The sequence below is a fragment of the Orbicella faveolata genome, unplaced genomic scaffold (genome assembly GCF_042242905.1).
Source record: "Orbicella faveolata isolate gen_17 unplaced genomic scaffold, um_ofav_v1 contig_24, whole genome shotgun sequence".
Lineage (NCBI taxonomy): Eukaryota > Metazoa > Cnidaria > Anthozoa > Scleractinia > Merulinidae > Orbicella > Orbicella faveolata.
In genome coordinates this window covers 24,822,616-24,842,657 of record NW_028301552.1, presented here as the reverse complement: position 1 = coordinate 24,842,657, position 20,042 = coordinate 24,822,616, and the positions used below count along the sequence as shown (strand labels likewise).

Here is a 20,042-nt window from a genome sequence, read left to right as displayed (position 1 = left end):
ATCTGCCAGTTTCACCTACATAACTCCATGGGCAGTGGGCAAAAGATATTTTGTAGACCACATTTAATTGCAATTCAATCGAAGGTTGGGATTTAGGAGAGGAAAATGCCTGTTGTAATGTCTTGACTGGCTTGCTAACAACTCGAATATCATGTTTTTGAAGAAGTCTAGTTAGAGGCTGGGAAATTCAATTAATGTAAGCGTGGAATCAGAGGGTATGGCCCATTTGAAAAACATACAAACAAGTTCCTCAGGTGCTGGCGTTTGTACGCTGGGTAGAAGATTTCTTCTTTAGAATGTTGGAGATGACATTTTGGAGGTAATTGTTAGCTCGTAAAGCATCGGTGACATGAATTTCAACCCAATGTGGTCTACAAAAGGGCTTTGAGTTTAAAAAAAAGTATATCACATTTCACATCTACCTAAGGGCTATTTGTAGCTGAAAAAAGACAAACACTGGTTTTTCCACTTCTGCCCCCAAAGTTTAATTTTGCTTGAATTTTGGTGACATTTGCTCTTGACAGTGACACTGTGTAGTGGTTAGCAATATGCTGCTATTCTGACGTTCCTGGAACAGGTTCATTAAGCTTGATTCGGTCACAGTAGAAAAATTTTGTTTTCATTTTACTCGCGTACATGGTAGCGTAGTTGAATTATGTCAATGTCAACCATAGCACTCACGTGGTGTGTAAACCATGCCTTGCATGATGCTCAGAATGTGTGCACATTAACAAAAGTGGGCACTGTCCTGAAGATAGGTGGGAGGGAAGCCTAAAGTTCTCTATGGCTGGCTGGTTAAGAGTTTTGGGAAAAGTGATGGCAAAACCTTCCACCTCAAGAAATGTAACATCAAGCCTTATTTTATCAAAGTTTTATTTTTATTCTTCAGGAATATTTGAAGAGTTTCCATACTACAAACCTAAAGAAAATCTCTAGTAAAAATTTCCTTTGTTTAAGAGTGCTCATTAGTACAAGACTAAAATGCCACTGAAGACACTAAAAAACGTCCAAACATTTAAAGTGAAATTTCTGGATGTACTGCTTGATTAGCTTCCTTTTTTGGTGGGAAGAGTCCCTGATTAGACAAATTCTAATTGCAAACACTTGTGTGTGAAAAGCAAGTGTCAAGTTACTATGTGTGACCAAAAATAAACATAGCTTGTATTTAATTGGTTGCAAATTAATTTGGGCTTTCATCGGGTGCCACGGAGTCTGCAGCAATATTTGAGCACTTTCCTGATTCTTTTGTGACAAATTTATAATTTGCCTGCGTAACAAGCATTCCCCCTGCCTCACCAATTTTTTGCTCTCGCTCCAATTTACGTGCAGTCAGAATGCAGAAAAGCTCTTTGTATGGGAATGCTTGCTACACAGGCTATAAACTAAAGCCACTAACTCAGGAACTTAAAGGTCTCTCTAACAGATGCAATTGAGGCAAGGAATAAACAAGCCACTAAGGAGAAGCCAAGCATTTCACTTCTTTATTTGAACCTTGACAAACACAGTATTGCAGTTTGAAAACAGAAGATGATATCATTTTGTTGAACCAACCTGTGGGTAACTCTAAAAGATACGCAGCCACAGTAACGTTTCACTTTTGCACTAAAAAGGGAGGAGTGGCCCTACCTGAACAATGACTGCCGTCCTTGGTCACATCACATGACATATAAAACTAGTGAGACAATCTCAGATAGTGCAGAGTGCAATTTATGGCTCTGACACAGTAGTCACACAAGTCCTCACCCCTGCCTTTCTTTCCCTTGGTAGTCAACTACTGTTATTGTTTGTCAAGACGGTTTTGAATTTATTGCAGAGGGATGTTTTTACAATCTTTTTTGATATGCTGGGATGTACCACTTAAACTTGAACTGAAAATGACAAAACACTCGTAGAACTTTGGAGTTGTCCATAATTTACATAAAGTTGTTTACAGTGTAATTCAAGTGACCAGTTTCCTTACTTCAAAACTTCATAATTCTGGCAGAACGTTTTAATGACCATTTTGATATGCTGTTGATGGCGTCAGGTTGGGATTTGTCGCATCAGGTCGCTTGCTCTTTCTTTTGAGTGGAAACTTGTTTACATAAAACATTTAAGTGACACATCACGAACAAAACATCCCTGTGCAACGTTAACACTTTTTGCATTTTAACCTTTTAACTCTCAAGTCATGATTTGGCTTTTTCGCTTCCTAGCGCACCATCTTATTAACATTGGACTTTATTCTGCTGGCCTGTGTCTCTATGAATTTAAGTGCTTGTTTTGATAGTGTTTTCCATTTCACAACTATGAATGAAAGTAATGAAATTTTATGTGGGGATATTGACCTCTTTCTGTAGCAATTCATCAAACTGTTATTTGTAGAGCATGCATAGCAGCAATCGCACACATAACTTAAGCAGTTGTGAAGTCACTTTGTGAGTTTGCAATATACCCAGCTCCCAGTTGGCTTGATAACTCAGTTGGTAGAGCACTGAACTGGTATCGCAGAGGTCATGGGTTCAAATCCGGTTCAAGCCTGAGTTTTCTTGAGGCTTTAGTTTCACAACTGCTCAAGTTGTGTATACATGTATTTAACTGTGATGATCAATCACGTCTTCATATCTTTCTCCACAGTTCAAATATGTGACCGGATATCCGTTCAAACGCTTAAAAATCATTCGCTTGCTGTTTGCCATCTGTTTGTCATCTGTTTGTACTCGATGAGATGCCGTTCGAACGGATTGGATCATCCATTAAGAAAAAAGTCTAGTCATTCAAATGGCAGCTGCTATCCGTTCAAAAAAATCTTCATCCGTTCAAATGGCTGAGGTTGCCCATTCAAATAATATCTTTGTCTGTTTGAAAAAAATGGTCATCCATTCGAAAAAATAGTTATCCGTTCGAAAAAAAATTGCAGCCATTTGAACGGCTGATGTTATCCATTTGAAAGGAACTGCAGTGATTCAAACAGCTAATGTCACCCATTCGGGAAAATAGTATTCAGCTGTTCAAACGGCTGCTGCTATTCATTCACGCAAAACTAATCAGTCGTTCAAATGGCTGGGATTATCTGTTCAGAAGGAACTTTATACAGCCGCCCGAATGGCTGTGTTCGTTTAAAACAAACATTCAACCTTTCTGATTCAAATGGCCACGTTTATCCATTCTGAAAGAAAAACTGTATTTAAAATCACAGTTCAAGAAATAAATACTTTGAACAGATGTCATAATGGCTCATGTTATGCTGTTATGATTGTGTCAAGCAGATTGTCAAGGAAACTTTAAATGATAGTAATTAAACCAGCACAACCCGTGTCAAGAGAAAGGGCCTCTCCCCTATTTTTTCGCTCGCCGTTTTTCGTGCTGCACCCCAATTAACTGAACTAAACAAACTTAAAACTCAGACTCTAAAGGGCCATTGGAAAAGACGTTCTTTCTTTCTCTTTGAAAAACTCAAATCTGGAATATTACAATGAACCAAATCGATTGACAGGTATTACCAAAAGACAGACAGGACATAATGTTAAAATAAACTTGGTGCTCTACTCTGAGGAGAGATGTTGAAACAAGACACTGTTACTGTTTACTAGTGAGTTCTGTCGAAGTGCACTTGATCTCTATCAACAAAACTTGTGTTACAGGTCACGCACAACGGGTCGATGATTGGTATGCAAATTTCCGCACATTATTGCGAAGAGACAGATTCGGGTCTGTGATGGAAAACAATTATTGCCGGTTCTATTCTGTTAACAGCTTTTGGTGTCCATTTCTAAGTTTTGTCAAGTTTTGAAAGCAGAAATGAAGAAGTGTGTAATAAGAATTACAGCTATAGACCTACGAAAGGGGAGCAAAAACACGTCCTTTATCAAAACATCAAGATCTCCCGCATTTTCACCATTTGTTCAATACGAACCCTTTTCTTTGGCCGTTCAAATGCCTGGAATAATATGATCCAAATATTTCTTTAGCCGTTCAAACAACTGGCATCATCCGTTCGAAATTTTTCGTCAGCCGTTTGAATGGCTGGCATCATCTGTTTGAAATTCTTCATTAGCCGTTCGAACGGCTGGCATCATCCATTGGAAATTTTTCGTTAGCCGTTCATTCACAGTTCTTTGTTTGCCGTTCAAATGGCTGGCATCATCTGTTTGAAATTTTTCCAGTGCCGTTCGAACGTTAATAGCATCCGTTTGACATTTTTCCGTGGCTGTTTGAACGATACTCAAAACCGTTTTGAACGGCTGGAACATCCCTTTCCCATCCGTTCGTTGGCCGTTCGCCAGCCGTTCATTTCGACTGTTCAACGGATATCCGTTAGTGACGTTTTTGAGTGAGAAGTCACATATATTATCTTTCAAATATTCACTTGCAAGAGATGTTTTTGTCAGAAAACAAAATAACTCAATAAATATGGAGATTTAAATTCTATTTCTGTAGCCAAAAGGACTCCATAGTTCTTACAGAGACAGCCTCTTAGCATCTCTATAACAGATTTTAACTGGCATTATTACACATGTGAGAACTCATCACAACATAAACATACTTGATATAGGTGCTTTCTTTGTCTTGAAACATGTCACATAAAGGATTACCATCAAGCTGTATGGTAACAAGCTGAGTCAACGTTTTAATCTTGTCCAGGTCTTCTACTGCTCTAAGCTAAGAAAAAAAACACATTTTAGACAGAGAGAAGTTAGAAAACTGTATGTTTGAAGGTGGCTGAACACAGTTTTCTCCATTCTTCAGCTTTTCTACTTTGATGGATCAATACTACCTAAAACAAGAGGCTAGAACTCAGAACCAAGTAAAAACACTGTAACAATTATAGTTCAGGAGGCAAATATTATTATTTTTTGTAATAATAATAATAATAATAATAATAATATAACAATAATTAAAACAACAAAATTACAATTATAATAAGAACGTTCCCAGCAACCTTTGCAGCTGAAAAATTTGCAAGACACACAACTCTGTTAGTTTAAAGTCCGGGAGGTTGCCACATTATAAGAAAATAACTCTTGCCATGAAATATGTATTTTCTACAAACTTGGTGTGATGTTGAAGATTTAAATCTGAGATGGGATCTGATTAAAATGGAGATTAGTGGTTTTATCGCAAAACATTCCAAAAACAAATCTAGAGAGAGAAAATCCACTGAAACTATTCTCCAGAACCGCATTAATGATCTGTTTAAAAGAGCTGAAGCAGATTGAAATAACAAACATAAAATTTGTGAAATTCAAAGCATCAGACTATGCCTAAAGAGGATTATGCAATACACAACAAAAGGTGCAATTCTAAGAGGTAAGGTGAGGTGGTACGAAGACAGCGAACGCAACACCTGTTACTTTTATGACCTTGAGAAAAGAAATTATGGGAAAAAAAAAAGACAATTGCAAAATTAAAACGCTCAAACAGTACCGTCACAAACGATCAATTCAAGATTCTTCAAGAGCAAATGGAATATTATAAAGCTCTTTACACTTTAGCTACGCATCCTGAAAACTCAAATGATGCAGGCTCCGCTTTCTTTGAAAACATTACCCCTCTAGAGAAAAAGGACCAGTAAATCTGAAGAATGCCTAAAAGCCTTAAATGATTTCCAAAACAAAAAATCGCCAGGAACAGATGGATTACCTGCAGAGTTTTATAAATCACTCCAGTCCTTTTGAGTTACATTAACTCTAACAACATGATGTTTCAACATGGTATCAGCAAGATAATTTCCGCGGAACTTGTATTCATGCAGGAAAAAAACGCAAAAAGGGGATAGTTGAGCTTGATGTCACTTACTTGTTTCTTTAAATTATCATTTAACCCTTTGTTGGGGGGAGGGGGTGTGAGGAGGGAAGCAACTTTTTGCAGATCTGTGGCTCTTAGCATTAGCTTTTTAGAGTGGCTTTGTTTTACAGTATTTACAGTTCCCTCTTTTGGGATATTGGGTGATTTTCCATCATTCCGTCTTTCAAGATTTCGGGTGATTTTCCATCATTCCGTCTTTTAAGAATTCGGGTGATTTCTGTCATTGCATCTTTTAGGATTTCAGAGCATTTTCTGTCATTCCGTCTTTTAGGATTTCATGGGATTCTCTGCGGTTCCGTCTTTCAGAATTTAGGGTCATTTTCTGCTGTTCCACTCTTCCGCCTTTTGGAATTCGGGGTCATTTTCCGCCGTTCCGCAATTACGTATTTTAGGATTTGGGGCCATTTTCCGGCATTCCGTGATTCCGCTGTTCTGCTGTTCTGCCGTTGTGCTGTTCTGTCATTCCAGCTTTTAGGGTTGCCCATCATCACTGCAGCTCAATGCATGGGATTTGATGTGTTTATAGCGATTGTAAAGGGGAAACTGTTCGGTAAAAATTGTTTTCTGGCTACTTTTTTCAAGCCTTTTTTTTAAAAAGATTGAGAGAACACTTGTTTCAAAGTTTCTTCACAAGTCGAGTGATCTGTTGAAGGTAGGTAAACTTTATTAACTTTCCATGAGTTGATTTTGTTTTCCCATAAATTGATTTTGTTTCACCATGAGTTGATTTTGATTTGCCATGAATTGATTGTTTTCCCATGAAGAGTTAATTTTATCTTGCTTTGAGTCGATCTTTTTTCACTGTGAGTTGATTTTGCTTTGCTGTGAGTTGATTTTATTTTGCGTGACTTGACTCAATTTGGCTGTTTCAAGTTGACTTTTGTTTTGCCATGAATTGATTTTGTTTTGCTTTAAGTTGATTCTGTTTTACCTGAGTTTATTTTGTATTGCGGTAAGTTGATTTTGTTTTACCTGAGTGGATTTTGTTTTGCCGTGAGTTAATTTTGCTCTGCTGTGAGATAATTTAGTTTCATTTAGTTTTGCCATGAGTTAATTCTGTTTTGCCGTGAGTTGATTTAGTTTTGCCATGAGCTGATTCTATTTTTCCTGAGTTTATTTCATTTCACTGTGAGTTGATTCTGTTTTACCTGAGTTTATTTTATTTCACTCATGTAGCTGCGTTTCAATTCCCCGTGAGTTGATTTTGTTCTGCCATCAGTTTCATTTTGTTTTGCAGTCAGTTGATTTAGTTTCGTCGTGAGTTGGTTTTGTTTTGCCGTGAGTTGATTCTGTTTTGCCATGAGCTGATTTTGCTTGGCTTTCAGTTGATTTTGTGTCTCCCTGAGATAATTAATTTTAGTTTTGCTCAGAGTTGATTTAGTTCCCCTGTGAATTGATTCTGTTTTGCCATGAATTGATTTTATTTTGCCGTGAACTGATTTTGCTTTGCTGAGTTGATTCTGTTTTACCTGAGTTTATTTTATTTCACTCATGTAGCCGCGTTTCAATTCCCCGTGAGTTGATTTTGTTCTGCCATCAGTTTCATTTTGTTTTGCCGTCAGTTGATTTAGTTTCGCCGTGAGTTGGTTTTGTTTTGCCGTCAGTTGATTCTGTTTTGCCATGAGCTGATTTTGTGTCTCCCTGAGATAATTAATTTTAGTTTTGCTCAGAGTTGATTTAGTTCCCCTGTGAATTGATTCTGTTTTGCCATGAATTGATTTTATTTTGCCGTGAACTGATTTTGCTTTGCTATGAGTTGATTCTGTTTTACCTGAGTTGATTTAGTTGAGCCGTGAGTTGATTTTGCTTAACTATGATGGGAGCATGTAACATGAATCCATTATTCACACAAGTTTGTTTTCAGAACATTTCTGCATGAGCACTTAAATGTTTTCGAACGTAGGCGTGCTGCTTGCAACGACACAATTTTAAACCATACTTTGAATTAAGAACATCTAGTTCTGGAAAGATTTCCTAGCTCTGCTGCATCTCCAGATTAGGCAGTTTATCATATTCTAACATAATAAATAAAAGAAAAATTAATATGCAAGTTATAAAATCAGCAACATGTCAAATTGTCACTGCCAGACTACAGAATGCTAGTTCACAACAAAGATTGAATTACATGTACCCTGCAGGATAAAACAAATGCAAGTGAAAAAATGTTATTTTCAGGCAATTGAAATTATTTGTTGAAGGTCAAGAAAGATTAAATTTTCCAGCTGCCGAACAAAATGCTTTCTGAGACACAACCCTTTCTGAAATACACAAATACAATGTACAAATTTAGTACACCAAAATTTGATACAAACTGTTGTTTAGATTGTTTTGTTTTAACTGGTGCAGTGTAGTGTTTCTTTTCCAGCAGTTCTTCCTCAGCGACCTTAAAAGTAGATTGCATTTTGAACTCTATCCATTATTGAAATGTTGCAGTTTTGTCAAGATAATGAATCCATGATAGCATTACCTGCATGCGAGACATGACATTTATTTATACTTCTGCTCATAAGTTGGCCACAGTATAATTAACTACAAAACAAACCTAAGCATCAAAATTCAGACTCTTGAACTATAAATTATCTTATTTCTTGCTTTTACTAGAAATCGAAATATTTCCAGGGGTTGTGCAAAAAAATATGAATTTCTGGAGGGGAGGGGGTATATCTTGTGGGCTGATTTTGGAAAAGGGTGCATAGCAAGAAAGGAAACTCCCTTCAGTGAAGGGTATGGTTATTTTCTGGAACTACACATTATGAATCCATATTTGGATTATACAGGATAGGATTTCAGAAAGTGGCTGTTGGTCATATTAACGACCAGCTGCATTAAGGGGGTTTTCTTATAAGAACATGCATGTGTGTTTTGTTTCGTTATGTTTCACTGATTTTCTGTGGCTTTTCCATGGTGGTAAATCCATGGAAATACCATGAATTTAGGTCATATAAAAACCTTGGAAAGGTACTGAGAAACGCTGTAAATGTACAATGAAAGTATTCAACATATTTTTATTGGTTTTCGGTTTACAGTGAGGCAAATACCACACACTATCCCAAGATTAAAAAGCCAATCAGAGCATGCAAAACGCCTATTCACTGAATTGGTATATACTTATCTACAATAGTATATTCTAAAATATTAAGAGTAAATGTCAGTAAAAATCAAAGAAAATTCTAAAAATGTGGCCACAGTCGACAAATCGATTTTGCTCATACTTTGCCAGTTTGAAGGCCTAGGTAAGTAACTGATGGAAATCAAGTTAGTTTTTTGAAATATCCAATATGGCGGCAGAAACCCACGAAAAACGGTTATCACACCGAAAGCTCAGATTTCACTTCGCAATAATCTGAAATTTTACACTTTTCAGCTTCTTGCTACACAGTCGTTTACATCGCTGTGAAACGTTCTCAACTTTAAATGTGTACATTGATTCTTCCTTAATCAAGAGATAGTGATAATTTTTATTTCTTGTGTTTACTGGCCAAACTGAGCCCCGATTAAGTAGACATACTTTTCTAATTAAAACAAAACTCAAAAGTTATGCAAATTCAGTGAGGAAAAAAGTTGACCGGTAGTGCTTCAAATCGTCTGATATTCTAACAAAGGACAGTTCAGTCGATGAATTTTAGGCTTACGGATTCATTTTTGTGGGATCTACTAGCAATTTTGCATGAACGCCAATCAAAAATCGAGAAAACTGCAATTCAGCCCCTTTGAAATTTGATATGTAACGCAACACGCTAAAATAGGTAAGCCATTTTTGTTGGCTTGAGACAGGACAATCAAAGCCTATTAATGTCTTTTACATTTGAAAAGCTTTAAAAGTGGTATTTAACTTAAAAAATCGCCGACAAGAGTTTAAAAAAAGAGAAAAAGAAACACCAAACTTTTAAATCGCACTCTCCATCTTCTCGCTGCCCAATGTCACGCTTGAGCGATTTTCAAGGGAAGCAAATTTGAAACCACTTTTTCACCGTTCAAAATGAGTCAAATTTTAATAACAAGATCTTTGTTGTTGATGTGCGAAATCATGCATTAATAAGAGAAGATTGCCCAGTTAACCCGCCGAACAAAGTATAAAAGGTCCCAATAGTATATACATATTGGAACGATGTTAGGGATTACAAGCTTTATGCCATCGCTAGCCAGTAGGAGGCTATCTATTCCCACAAAAAGTTAATGTTGTATCGATAACCAAGCAAACAACGCACTTATCAAAGAAGAATCGAAGTAAGCTGAATGAGTTAGAGATGCCCCGCGCGAGTTCATTCTTCAATACGGTGGAATTTGTGCCAGCACGCAGTTACGGTCATACCGCTCATACAGTGTAACAAGGATATCAAAAGCCACCAAGTCCTTCAGATTTTATCGCATTGAGACATACGTGAAGAACATTTTTGGCGAATGTGTGCGTTTCGAGAAACCGAGAAACTTCTTGGAATCGACAGTCTCATTAATTGGGTCAGGAGCCCATGACCGGCTCCTGATTAGGTACAGGTCCAGAAGCTGAATCATGTCACTCAAGGATCTGTGGAAATTACACACACGGCAAATGGAAATTTATTCAAGTCTGTGAATTTACTAGAAGATTCACAACAGTTCTTCCCTGTGGGCTCAGGCACGCCAGTGAAGACTGAAGTCTTTGATGAACAGAGAACCAGAAACTCTCCTCAATGATAACAACACATATTCCTCCTTGACTTGCACCTGCTGGCTTGTACTTTAAAATCACTCTGACCGGATAAAAAGCAACACGCCAGTCCTTGTGCTAAAAGTTTTCATCATTGAAGGAAGTCGAGGTATGCAAATACTTTAGGAATAATAAATAAATAATTTCCGTAGTTTTAACGGTCATACCCTCAATGACTAGCCAGAAGCAAGGTAGTCCTGTTCTGGCCCTCTCCTTGTCACGCAACATCGAGAGGGAGGGTCCCTCTCGACGCAAGGAAAAAAAATTGACGCATGCAAGAATATCACCAATGTTGCACACATGCAATTTACTTAATTACATTTGGCCACCTTGTTGCAACATCCAACATCTTACAGGATACTTGCGTTTTCGAATTATTTCTTGTTAACTTATTTGAACTGAAAAGCTTGTTAAACCAGGGTCAAAGAAAGGCTCGTCAACTGAATGAGGCAGTAGTTGGTGATATAAAACGATCCACAAGACTACATAATGAAGCATGATAAAGAGTACGCAGCACTGACTTTTTCAGAAGTGTAAACCACAACGTAGGTTAAAGATATACCGACATGTCATTGGCTACAAAAATGCTTCATTCTTCAGTGCTAAATAGCAATGAAAACCAACCGTGGTGTAACAAATTTGGTTTGTAAACAAGGCAATTTTTATCAGAAGTTTTTTCTCATCCCCACCCCAGCGTTGTCAATGCAATTCAACTCTTTCTTCTTCCTTTCTCGCCCTGCAAGTTGATCATGAAACTGATACTGACGTCTCTTTTTCCACCCCGATCAATGAGCTGAATGCAAAGGTAGGCTTTTTGTACTGGACGAAGCTTCAAAGGAAAGCAAACTGATAGCTGAATATCGCATAATTTGAAAAAGCGATTGAAGGTTGAGTTCTGGAGAAAGCTCCATCATCTTGTACAGATTTGACGCATCCGCCAAGTTCGTCACGTACTCGCTGCATAGTAGCACCGTGGACTGCAGTGTAAAGCTCTAGTTCGCGTTGTTATTTGAGAAAGCTGAACAGTGCGTTTTAGCCGTCCCGAATATCCTTGCTCCTGCAGTTATCTAAGTGCAAAGGGAATCTAAGAGCAACTGGTGGGGAAATACTGTGAACGCTTCAAACACTCCATCACTTATCCCGAAGCTGCATAAATTACTTGACCTTTGCCACAGATTGTCATTTCCAAGATTGTAGCATCGGCCAAGTGTATCATGTGTGACACAAAACAGGGAGAGTTACGGAGTGATTAAGTTTGGTTCTACTCGTGTTTTTTCGCTATTACAGGCAATTTCTAAGTTAAATACTATTTCTAAAGCGTTTCAAACATTAAAGACATTAACAGGCTTTGATTGTCCTGACTCAAGCCAACAAAAGATTTTTACCTACCAGTTCGGCCAGAAAACACAAGAAATAAAAATAACCACTATTTCTTGATTAAGGAAGAATCATTGTATACATTTTAAAGTTGAGAACGTTTCACAGCGATGTAAACGACTGTGTAGCAAGAAGCTGAAAAGTGTGAAATTTCGGATTATTGCGAAGTGAAATCTGAGCTTTCGGTGCGATAACCGTTTTCCGTGAATTTCTGCCGTTATATTGGATATTTCAAAAAACTAACTTGATTTCCGTCAGTTACTTACCTAGGCCTTCAAACTGGCAAATTATGAGCAAAATTGATTTTTTTGACCGTGGTCACGATTTCTTTGTTTGTTAGTGGCAATTACTCTTAAAGGCTGCAGCAAAGATGATTGTTCAACATTGTCTAAATATTTTCATATGATTAGTGTGCTTCACAGAGTATGGTAAAACAAGGATTGAACACCAGTATGATGAATTTTTGAAACCCACATCAAAAGATCTTGATATTACAACATAAAATGCATCCTCACAAAATACCAAAAATAATTAGGGTAACAGATGGATATCTGCTCCTTTTTTAAAAAAACAGACAGCTGTTCTCGAACAGATCCCACAATCAACTGGTAGAGATGATAATTTGCTTGGGTTCTTGATAGAAGCCCTAGTCTGACTGCTGTGACATACATGCATTTGCTCACTCAATGCAATGCCTTAGAGTGTTTTTTTTGGAGAAAGAAACAGTAAAGGAGCAAATGTTTGCATTAACATTTCCCACCTTTTGGTGAACAAATTAAAACATTACATTTCTTTATCCTTATTTTATTGAGTCTACGTGTAACTATTCCAGTTACTGTTAGCTTTTTAATTCCTGATTGGATTACGAATCAGAGCCTTGTCTTTGTTCCATACCAATTCCAATTACCTTGACTTCAATTGACTGTGAAGCTAAGTCATATAAGATTTAAGAATTTGTTTTCGAAAGTATGTCTGGCATATAGTGAAATATTAAAAACTAGTGAGACAATCTCGGATAGTGCAGAGTGCAATTTACGGCTTTGATACAGTAGTCACACAGGTCCTCAGCCCTGCTGTTCTCTCCCTTGGTAGTCAACTAGGTCTTTTCCCCTTTGCAGAATATGAGCGTACAAAAACTTGATAAGACATAATCTTAGCAGTGCATGTGTGTATGTTTCATGTTTGTATTTTCTTTCAAGACCTAAAAATAATTACCATTTCTTAAGAGAGTTTTAAATTTTATTGTGGTATTTTACATTGAGTTTCGTTCATTTTAAATTGAATATAGAGGTAGCAAATGTGACAATTTTACTTTTCACGCCAACGTTTGTAACTTGATACTTTTGTTTTCCTCACCAATGTGTGTAACAAGACACCTTTGTTTCCACAAAAGTATAAGGAAGATGAATAATTTTTTTACTCACTACTGGAGATAAATAGAACATAAAGTTAAATATCGATAAACAAGAACTAATCTAATTATCAAATAGTTACCTCGAGTCACAGAATAGTGCATTCCTATTCTGTTGCCAGCTTTGGTGTTAACAATAACACCACGTCAAACTAATACACAATGCTATCGAGTAATACAACTGAGGGGCATTTACATGAGAAGTATTGAAGGTAGAGATTGTTACTTGATCAAAATTAAAACCCACATCAGTGAGCGAGTCACCTCATAGATTGATGAAATTAATTGGCGGCTTCAGTAAGTGCCACGGAGTCTGCGGCAATAATTGCAAAGTTTCCTCTGTCACAAATTTACATGTAACTAACTTAAGAAAGTTTCAGCTGAATATGAACTTTTCGTTCTCTTTCATAGAAGAAAGAACAAACAAGCTGCTAAGGAGAAGCAATATGTTTCCATTCTTTATTTGAACCCTGGCAAACACACAATAGTTGTAAAACAACAGACAACATTTCTTGAATTGAGCTAGGGAAGTTTCCAGAGGATACGCAGTCACAGTAGCATTCTTTGCATTAATAAAAAAAGGATAACTGACATTACCTGAGTGTAGGCGCTCTTCCCAGTCAAAATGAGAGTGTGGTATCACTCAAAAAATAAAAAGTGTAGATCATATATTTATAGATGTATAGATTATATATTTGTTCTACCTGAAGGAAAAGCACTCAACGTTCGTGGGTAATCCCATATGAAATGTATCTTTCGCCTGACATATAGTCGACTTTGACGCTAACTAATCTACACATGCATTTCGAGCAAATTGCTTTTGTTCTTAAGAGAATAGCACCACAAGGATAGAAAGAAATTTGCAAAAACATATATAATATATATATATATATATATATATATATATATATATATATATATATATATATATATATATATAGAAAGTTAAAAAATTGTGAGGACGGACAACTTCTGATGTAAAAAAAGATTAAAAAATTTAATAAAAAACATTTCGGTCAGAGACCTTCTTCAGTTATTACAACTTTTAAATAAAAATGAGCTTTAAATAAGATTAAGGTGCTAGTGATTACGTAATTACAAGTGACAATAAAAGTACAAAATCACGTGAAAGAGCAAAAAGTGGTGTTAATTAACAAAGAACAAAAAACAAAATCAACAAAGCGCAAAAATATTGAATCAGTCAAAAACAAACTATTATGAAAATAATCGACAGAGTCTGAGAGATAAAAGCTAAAAACTAAAAGACCCAACTGGCTAAAACAAATAAAATAACCGAAGAGGCAACGCGGCAAGCATTGGAAAAAGTACAACCCTCCCCTACATATAACTGAAAGCATCAACTGTAACAAAATCCCAAAACGAGGCCTTTGGAGCCTGAAAGGGCAAATTAGCAACAAAATCCCTGGAGGGGCCCTTAAATAATATTAATCATAATAAGATCCCTTGACAGGGCCTTTGAGTCCAATCAACACCTAAAAGGCTGACAAAATCCAAGAAAAGGGCCTTTGAACGATCAATCAATAACGTACAATATAGGAGAGGATTTAATTAATTATGACAAATTCTATTTTTGGAATGAAATTCCTTTCTTTTATTTAAGCCATGGGGTGCCAAAGAGAACAGCTGAGCACTCCAATAAGCCTCTTTTGTAATTAGAAGCCCATTGATCTCCTCAGAGTTGTTTGGGGTCTGTACCTGATCAATACATTGGAACGAAAAGTCATCTAGAGTGTGTGGGATTTTGTTAAAATGTATTGCTACTTCACAAGTTGTTTTGTTTGTGAGCATAGCAGACTTATGATTACAAAACCTAATTCTAAAATCGGTAGTGGTAGATCCCACGTATTGCAAGCAACATTTCTTGCAAGAAGCCAAATAAATTACATTTTTTGAATCACAAGAAAGCCTGGAATGAATGGTGTATTTTTTGCCCGTCTGAAAACTAAGAAATGATTTGGATTCAACAAAGAAATTTCGACACAGGTCGCATCTATTCCTATCACATTTAAAGCAACCATTGTTTTGATGAATTATTTGTCCCTCTTTGACAGTTTTGAAACGAGATGGTGTTAATAATTCTTTGAGATTTTTTGATCAACGAAACGATGGTATGATAGAATTTCGAGGGAAAAGTTCTTTTAATTTGGGGTTGGATTGTAGAATGAACAAATGCTTCCTGATTATGTTGCCTACGTCGGGTAGATTTGGATTAAATGTAATCACAAATGGAAACAATTTCTTGGTTTCCTTTCCACGAGTCTTAAGTAAATCATTTCTAGGAATGGCGGAGGCTTTGGAGAATTGATCAGAAACTAATTTAGAGGGATAACCCCGGTTAACAAGGTACCTTTTGTACTCAGCTGTTCTCTCGGCGAGAAAAATTTCCTCCAAGCAATTTCTTTTTAATCTTGTGGCTACTCCAAAAGGAATAGCCTTGAAAACATGTTTAGGATGGCAGCTAGAAGGCGGAAGATATAAGTGGCTGTCTGTAGGTTTGGAATAGACATCTGTCTTAATAAACCCATCAATAATTGCCAGTTTGTGAAATTTAATGGTCATTCGTTGATATTGCCTGATGAGTGTGGTCATCCTTTGACCATACAAAACAGCGTCGTCACAATAAAACGATGAATTGAAGTCTTGCTACCATTGTTTATTATCTATCTATCTATATATATAGAGAGAGAGGATATTACACGGTGGCGAGAAGATATGAATTTTATGTTCGAGTCAGATATTGTTCTTGCCACGAGAAAATAAAATCCATATCTTCGAGCAAATGTGTAATGTTCTTTTTATTATATGGAGAAACCAATTCAACAAAAGCAAAAGGCGGGAATCGTGCCGTCATTGAACGATACGACACTCACAAAGGTCACATACGGAAAATACACCACTCGGGTCCCGGATGAAGTGGCGTATGGAATCTACGAGTGGTTTAGTTCCCAGTAAAACACTCTTCTCCATATAATAAATATATACATTTGTCATGTTATCAAAGAAAGCAACGTAAGTATGACACGTTTTGCGTAGTTCACATATGCACCTACCCCACCCAGCCTACCTTCCTGCAAGGCTAATTGATTAATTAAAATTAATTAATCAAACAAATATTAAAGTTTACACCTTATTGTGTTAGTACTTAGTGCCTTAGCAACCAGCAGCCCCCCAAACCATCCCAATAGCACACTCTGCACTAATAATGAAATAAAGTCAGTCAAGTCAGTCAGTTTGTCTTGGTCAATTATTGTACATTGTACTTACCTGGTTATTAGAAATCTTAAGGTGCTTAAGGTTTGATGTTTGTTTTGCAAGATCCTTAAAGCCATCCAAGCTTTTAAGTCTATTGTTACTTAAATCAAGTGACTGCACCTAAACAGAGTAACAAAATGTTAACTTACTGCAATAATTCTCAGGTTAATTTTGCTAAATTAGCATTATATTGTATATTGTAAAGTTATATTATATAACAATCCTATATTGTTGGGCGTGAATAGCTGAACAGTTCACAACATAGTTAATAGAGAAGTTCTTTGTTGTATGTTTTTGTTGCCTATTTGGGGGGTTGATCCTGCACAAAACCTGGCAAAATACAAAACGTGGTTATCTGTGCTCATACAACTAAGCAAGTATTGCAATTATGTATTTCATGCATAGTCAGTTAGCCTGAAATGTTACTTAGCTCCCGCCCTCAGCCTAATGCCTGAATGCTGAACATTATAATTGCATCCAGCGATATCACTTACCGCTTCTGATACCTACAGTAATTTTTCCTGATCGGTTTTCAGTTTGTACAGGATAGATATTTTATTGGTTTAAATCAGATCAGGGTTGTCGGATTACTTGTGACTGTTGCTGTCAAAGGTGTAATGCAGCATGAGTTAAATATAAATCTATTAGTATTACATTTGACTGCACTTCCATAAATGCTCGTAAATAATTTTTGTCCGCTTTTCCTGACCTGATTCCTTAGGTTAACATTGTAAGTTAAGGGAAAATGTTATATACATGTAAACGTATCCAAGCAGGATGATTTGTTTTTTAGCTAGTCAAGATAATTAAAAAAATACTGTTACATGGTTTCATTATTTGTAGTAGTTGAGTTGTAATTACTTTCCATAATCAGAATTCAGTGTGTTCTTTACCTAATTTTCCTGAATGGATTTCTTGACTTTCTTTGTGCAATATGTCCTTTGACAGCCCAAAAAAGTAACATTTCTATTTAAAATGGAACAAAGAACGATTCTGCACTGCATTGTGGGACAAACAAAAAGAAAATTTCATGCCACGTACTAGGACTGTTGAGAATAAACTCTGTTTCATCTGCTTTCCAGCAGTGCATGGATTGAAGTTCAAACTGAAATAATTTTACAACAATTTCTCAATTTCAGCTTGTTTTAGGAATCGAGTGCAACACCATATCTTAACGGAGGACATCCTACATCGAATCGCACGGAGTTGCTGCGCTGATAGCACACATTAACATAAAATTGGAAGATGTCTGCCTGACAATATACATTTATGAAAAATTGTCATAAATTAGGACCTGACTTCCCCAGACAGAATTATAACACTCGGCATTAAGGCGTCTCTTGCTCGAGGGTTAGGCTGAGGACTAGTTTCAGGCTAATAGTAAATGAACATAAAACAAAATATGTACAGAGTCGAGGACCTTCCGACATAAGTTTGCGTCTTTGATGTTTACCAGTCTTCTTAACAATTTCCTTCTATTAATTATGTTCACAATAATTCTATTATACAACAACAGGGAAACAAAACTAAGGGGACAAACAAGCAGTTCAAAGATTAGGAGCTATATAAAACATCTATGATACATAATAATATTGTGGTCTTTAACAACTTCTATGTACAGTGTAAAATTTTTAGTATTTCAACTTTTAGTATTTTCTGACAAAATTAATATTCATTTCTTTTCTATTTCAGTAAAAGCCCAAATTAGTAAAGCCCAAACTAGTTCAAATAAATTATGTGGTTCCAGAAAATATGCATACCCTTAACTGAGGGTTTTTTCCAGTTTGAACCTCCACCCCCAAGATTTTCCATTCCTGGGGGGGTTCATGGTGCTACCCAGCTCCTGGAATTTCCATTATTTTTCTTCTTGGGTCCCCTTACCCCTTAGATTTTCCATATCCATAAATAACAAGATTTAATCATCTATTTTAATCTCTTACATGTAGGCTCTGTAACAAAAGTTAGCCACAGTTATTTATGGTTACATAGTAGACAAAGATACAAGGTGGCATATTTTTCACGTTAGACTAAAGCAAACAATAGTAAACCTTGATTTGGAAACACTACATTCCCTTTTTTATTGTATATTATTTATGGGGATATTTACTTGGTCAGAATCAAAGCAGCTGGGTAATGAAAGACTAAGGCTCTGAGATTTAATTTTCCTGAAAATGACTGTGGAAAATTCCAGATGTAAATGGAGATGCGTCTCTTCATGTCATGTTAAAATATTTGAACTAAAAACTGACCTAGAAATGCTTAACTCCTAGATGGTATAACAGCTGACTTTTTCTTCATTCAAAGAAGTTTTGATACAAGAATATAAGAAAGTACCGAAAATTTAAGTTCTTTCAAATAACCAAGTCAAAATTTTATTTATGCATAGTCAAAGCAAGGTATCGAATTATTTAACACAAGCAGTTATGGCGGGAAAGTAAAGCCATCATGCAACATGTTTTTCAAAACACCTGTTTGCCAAATACTGCTTATTATTTCATTCAGGAAAGAAATACATCAATAAAGTCATAACCTTTGTCTTTGTAGTTTGTTAATGACAGCAAATTCATTCATGCCTCAGAATTTTTAATTGTCACATGCTTCATACATGAAACACATTGTTCAGTCATACTATATATTGTACGGTTATGCCCATACATGTATTTGTTATGCATGTTCTTTGCTTGCAATGCATGCTGGGACCTTGTGCTTTCACAGATCGCCATGTTGATTAAAGACATGTGTTGAATTGTTGTGAGTTCATTCTACAGATTCTACATATATAACTGAATGAAATCTTGGTTACCACTCCATTCAGCGCTCCTCGCTGTCCAAAGCTACGTATACCTCAAGACGAATGGCGGCGAATTGAGTTTGCTAACTTAATCAAACAATTAACTACACAGATAACAAAGAAAATATGTGAGAAACTTGTTATGGCAAGTCCAAAATGGGAATAATTTTGTACAAGTATCAAATTAGAATAATATACAGAGCCTCTACAGAGTACGAATCTCAACTGACTGCACAAATAATGCTAGAAAAACCACCAGCTGTGTTTAAGCTAAATATAACACGATATGTACAACATGTTGTCAACTTCATTGTGAGATGTGATGCCGTCAAAAACATTCATGAAGTTATCAGTGATCCTCGTCCGAGACAATTATTATGAAGAAAGTATTGCTTCTTGTCCAATCACCAAAGCAAGCAATAATTCTCATTTTCATTCCTATTTTTTCTTTCTTTATTGTTTTTCCCAGCCAACATCAGTGATTTTTTTCCTTTCTTTGTTACCTTTTAAGATATCTTAGAAATTAAAAAGAAATGTATCCAATGTAGAGTCACTATACCACAAGGACAGCACCATGTCTTGTCTGCTCAACAAAGTTAAGACCTGTTCGGCAGGGCTCCTACTTGGCTGGGTGACCAAACTAGAATACCTGTGTTGTAATAACCTCTTTTTTTCTTTTCTTTTCTTTTTTTTCTTCCCTTTCCAAGTTGATATTA

The 20,042-nt window shown here is 36.3% G+C and overlaps 1 protein-coding gene across 4 annotated transcripts in view; it reads right to left on the bottom strand.

Moving 5' to 3' along the window:
* Window positions 1-20,042, bottom strand: part of LOC110054723 (nuclear RNA export factor 1-like) — a 257,937-nt gene that overhangs the window by 159,854 nt on the left and 78,041 nt on the right. For 3 of the 4 annotated variants that reach the window (XR_016208186.1, XM_089292876.1, XM_089292878.1), the window contains exons 9-10: window positions 16,548-16,655; window positions 4,526-4,641 (exon numbers count right to left, since the gene is read on the bottom strand). Coding sequence is in view for 3 of the 4 variants with exons in the window: in XM_089292876.1 (XP_089149002.1) it covers window positions 4,526-4,641; window positions 16,548-16,655 (224 nt within the window). In the remaining variant the exon portion in view is untranslated. The remainder of the gene's footprint in view (window positions 1-4,525; window positions 4,642-16,547; window positions 16,656-20,042) is intronic. The other variant, XM_089292877.1, reaches the window with a different exon arrangement.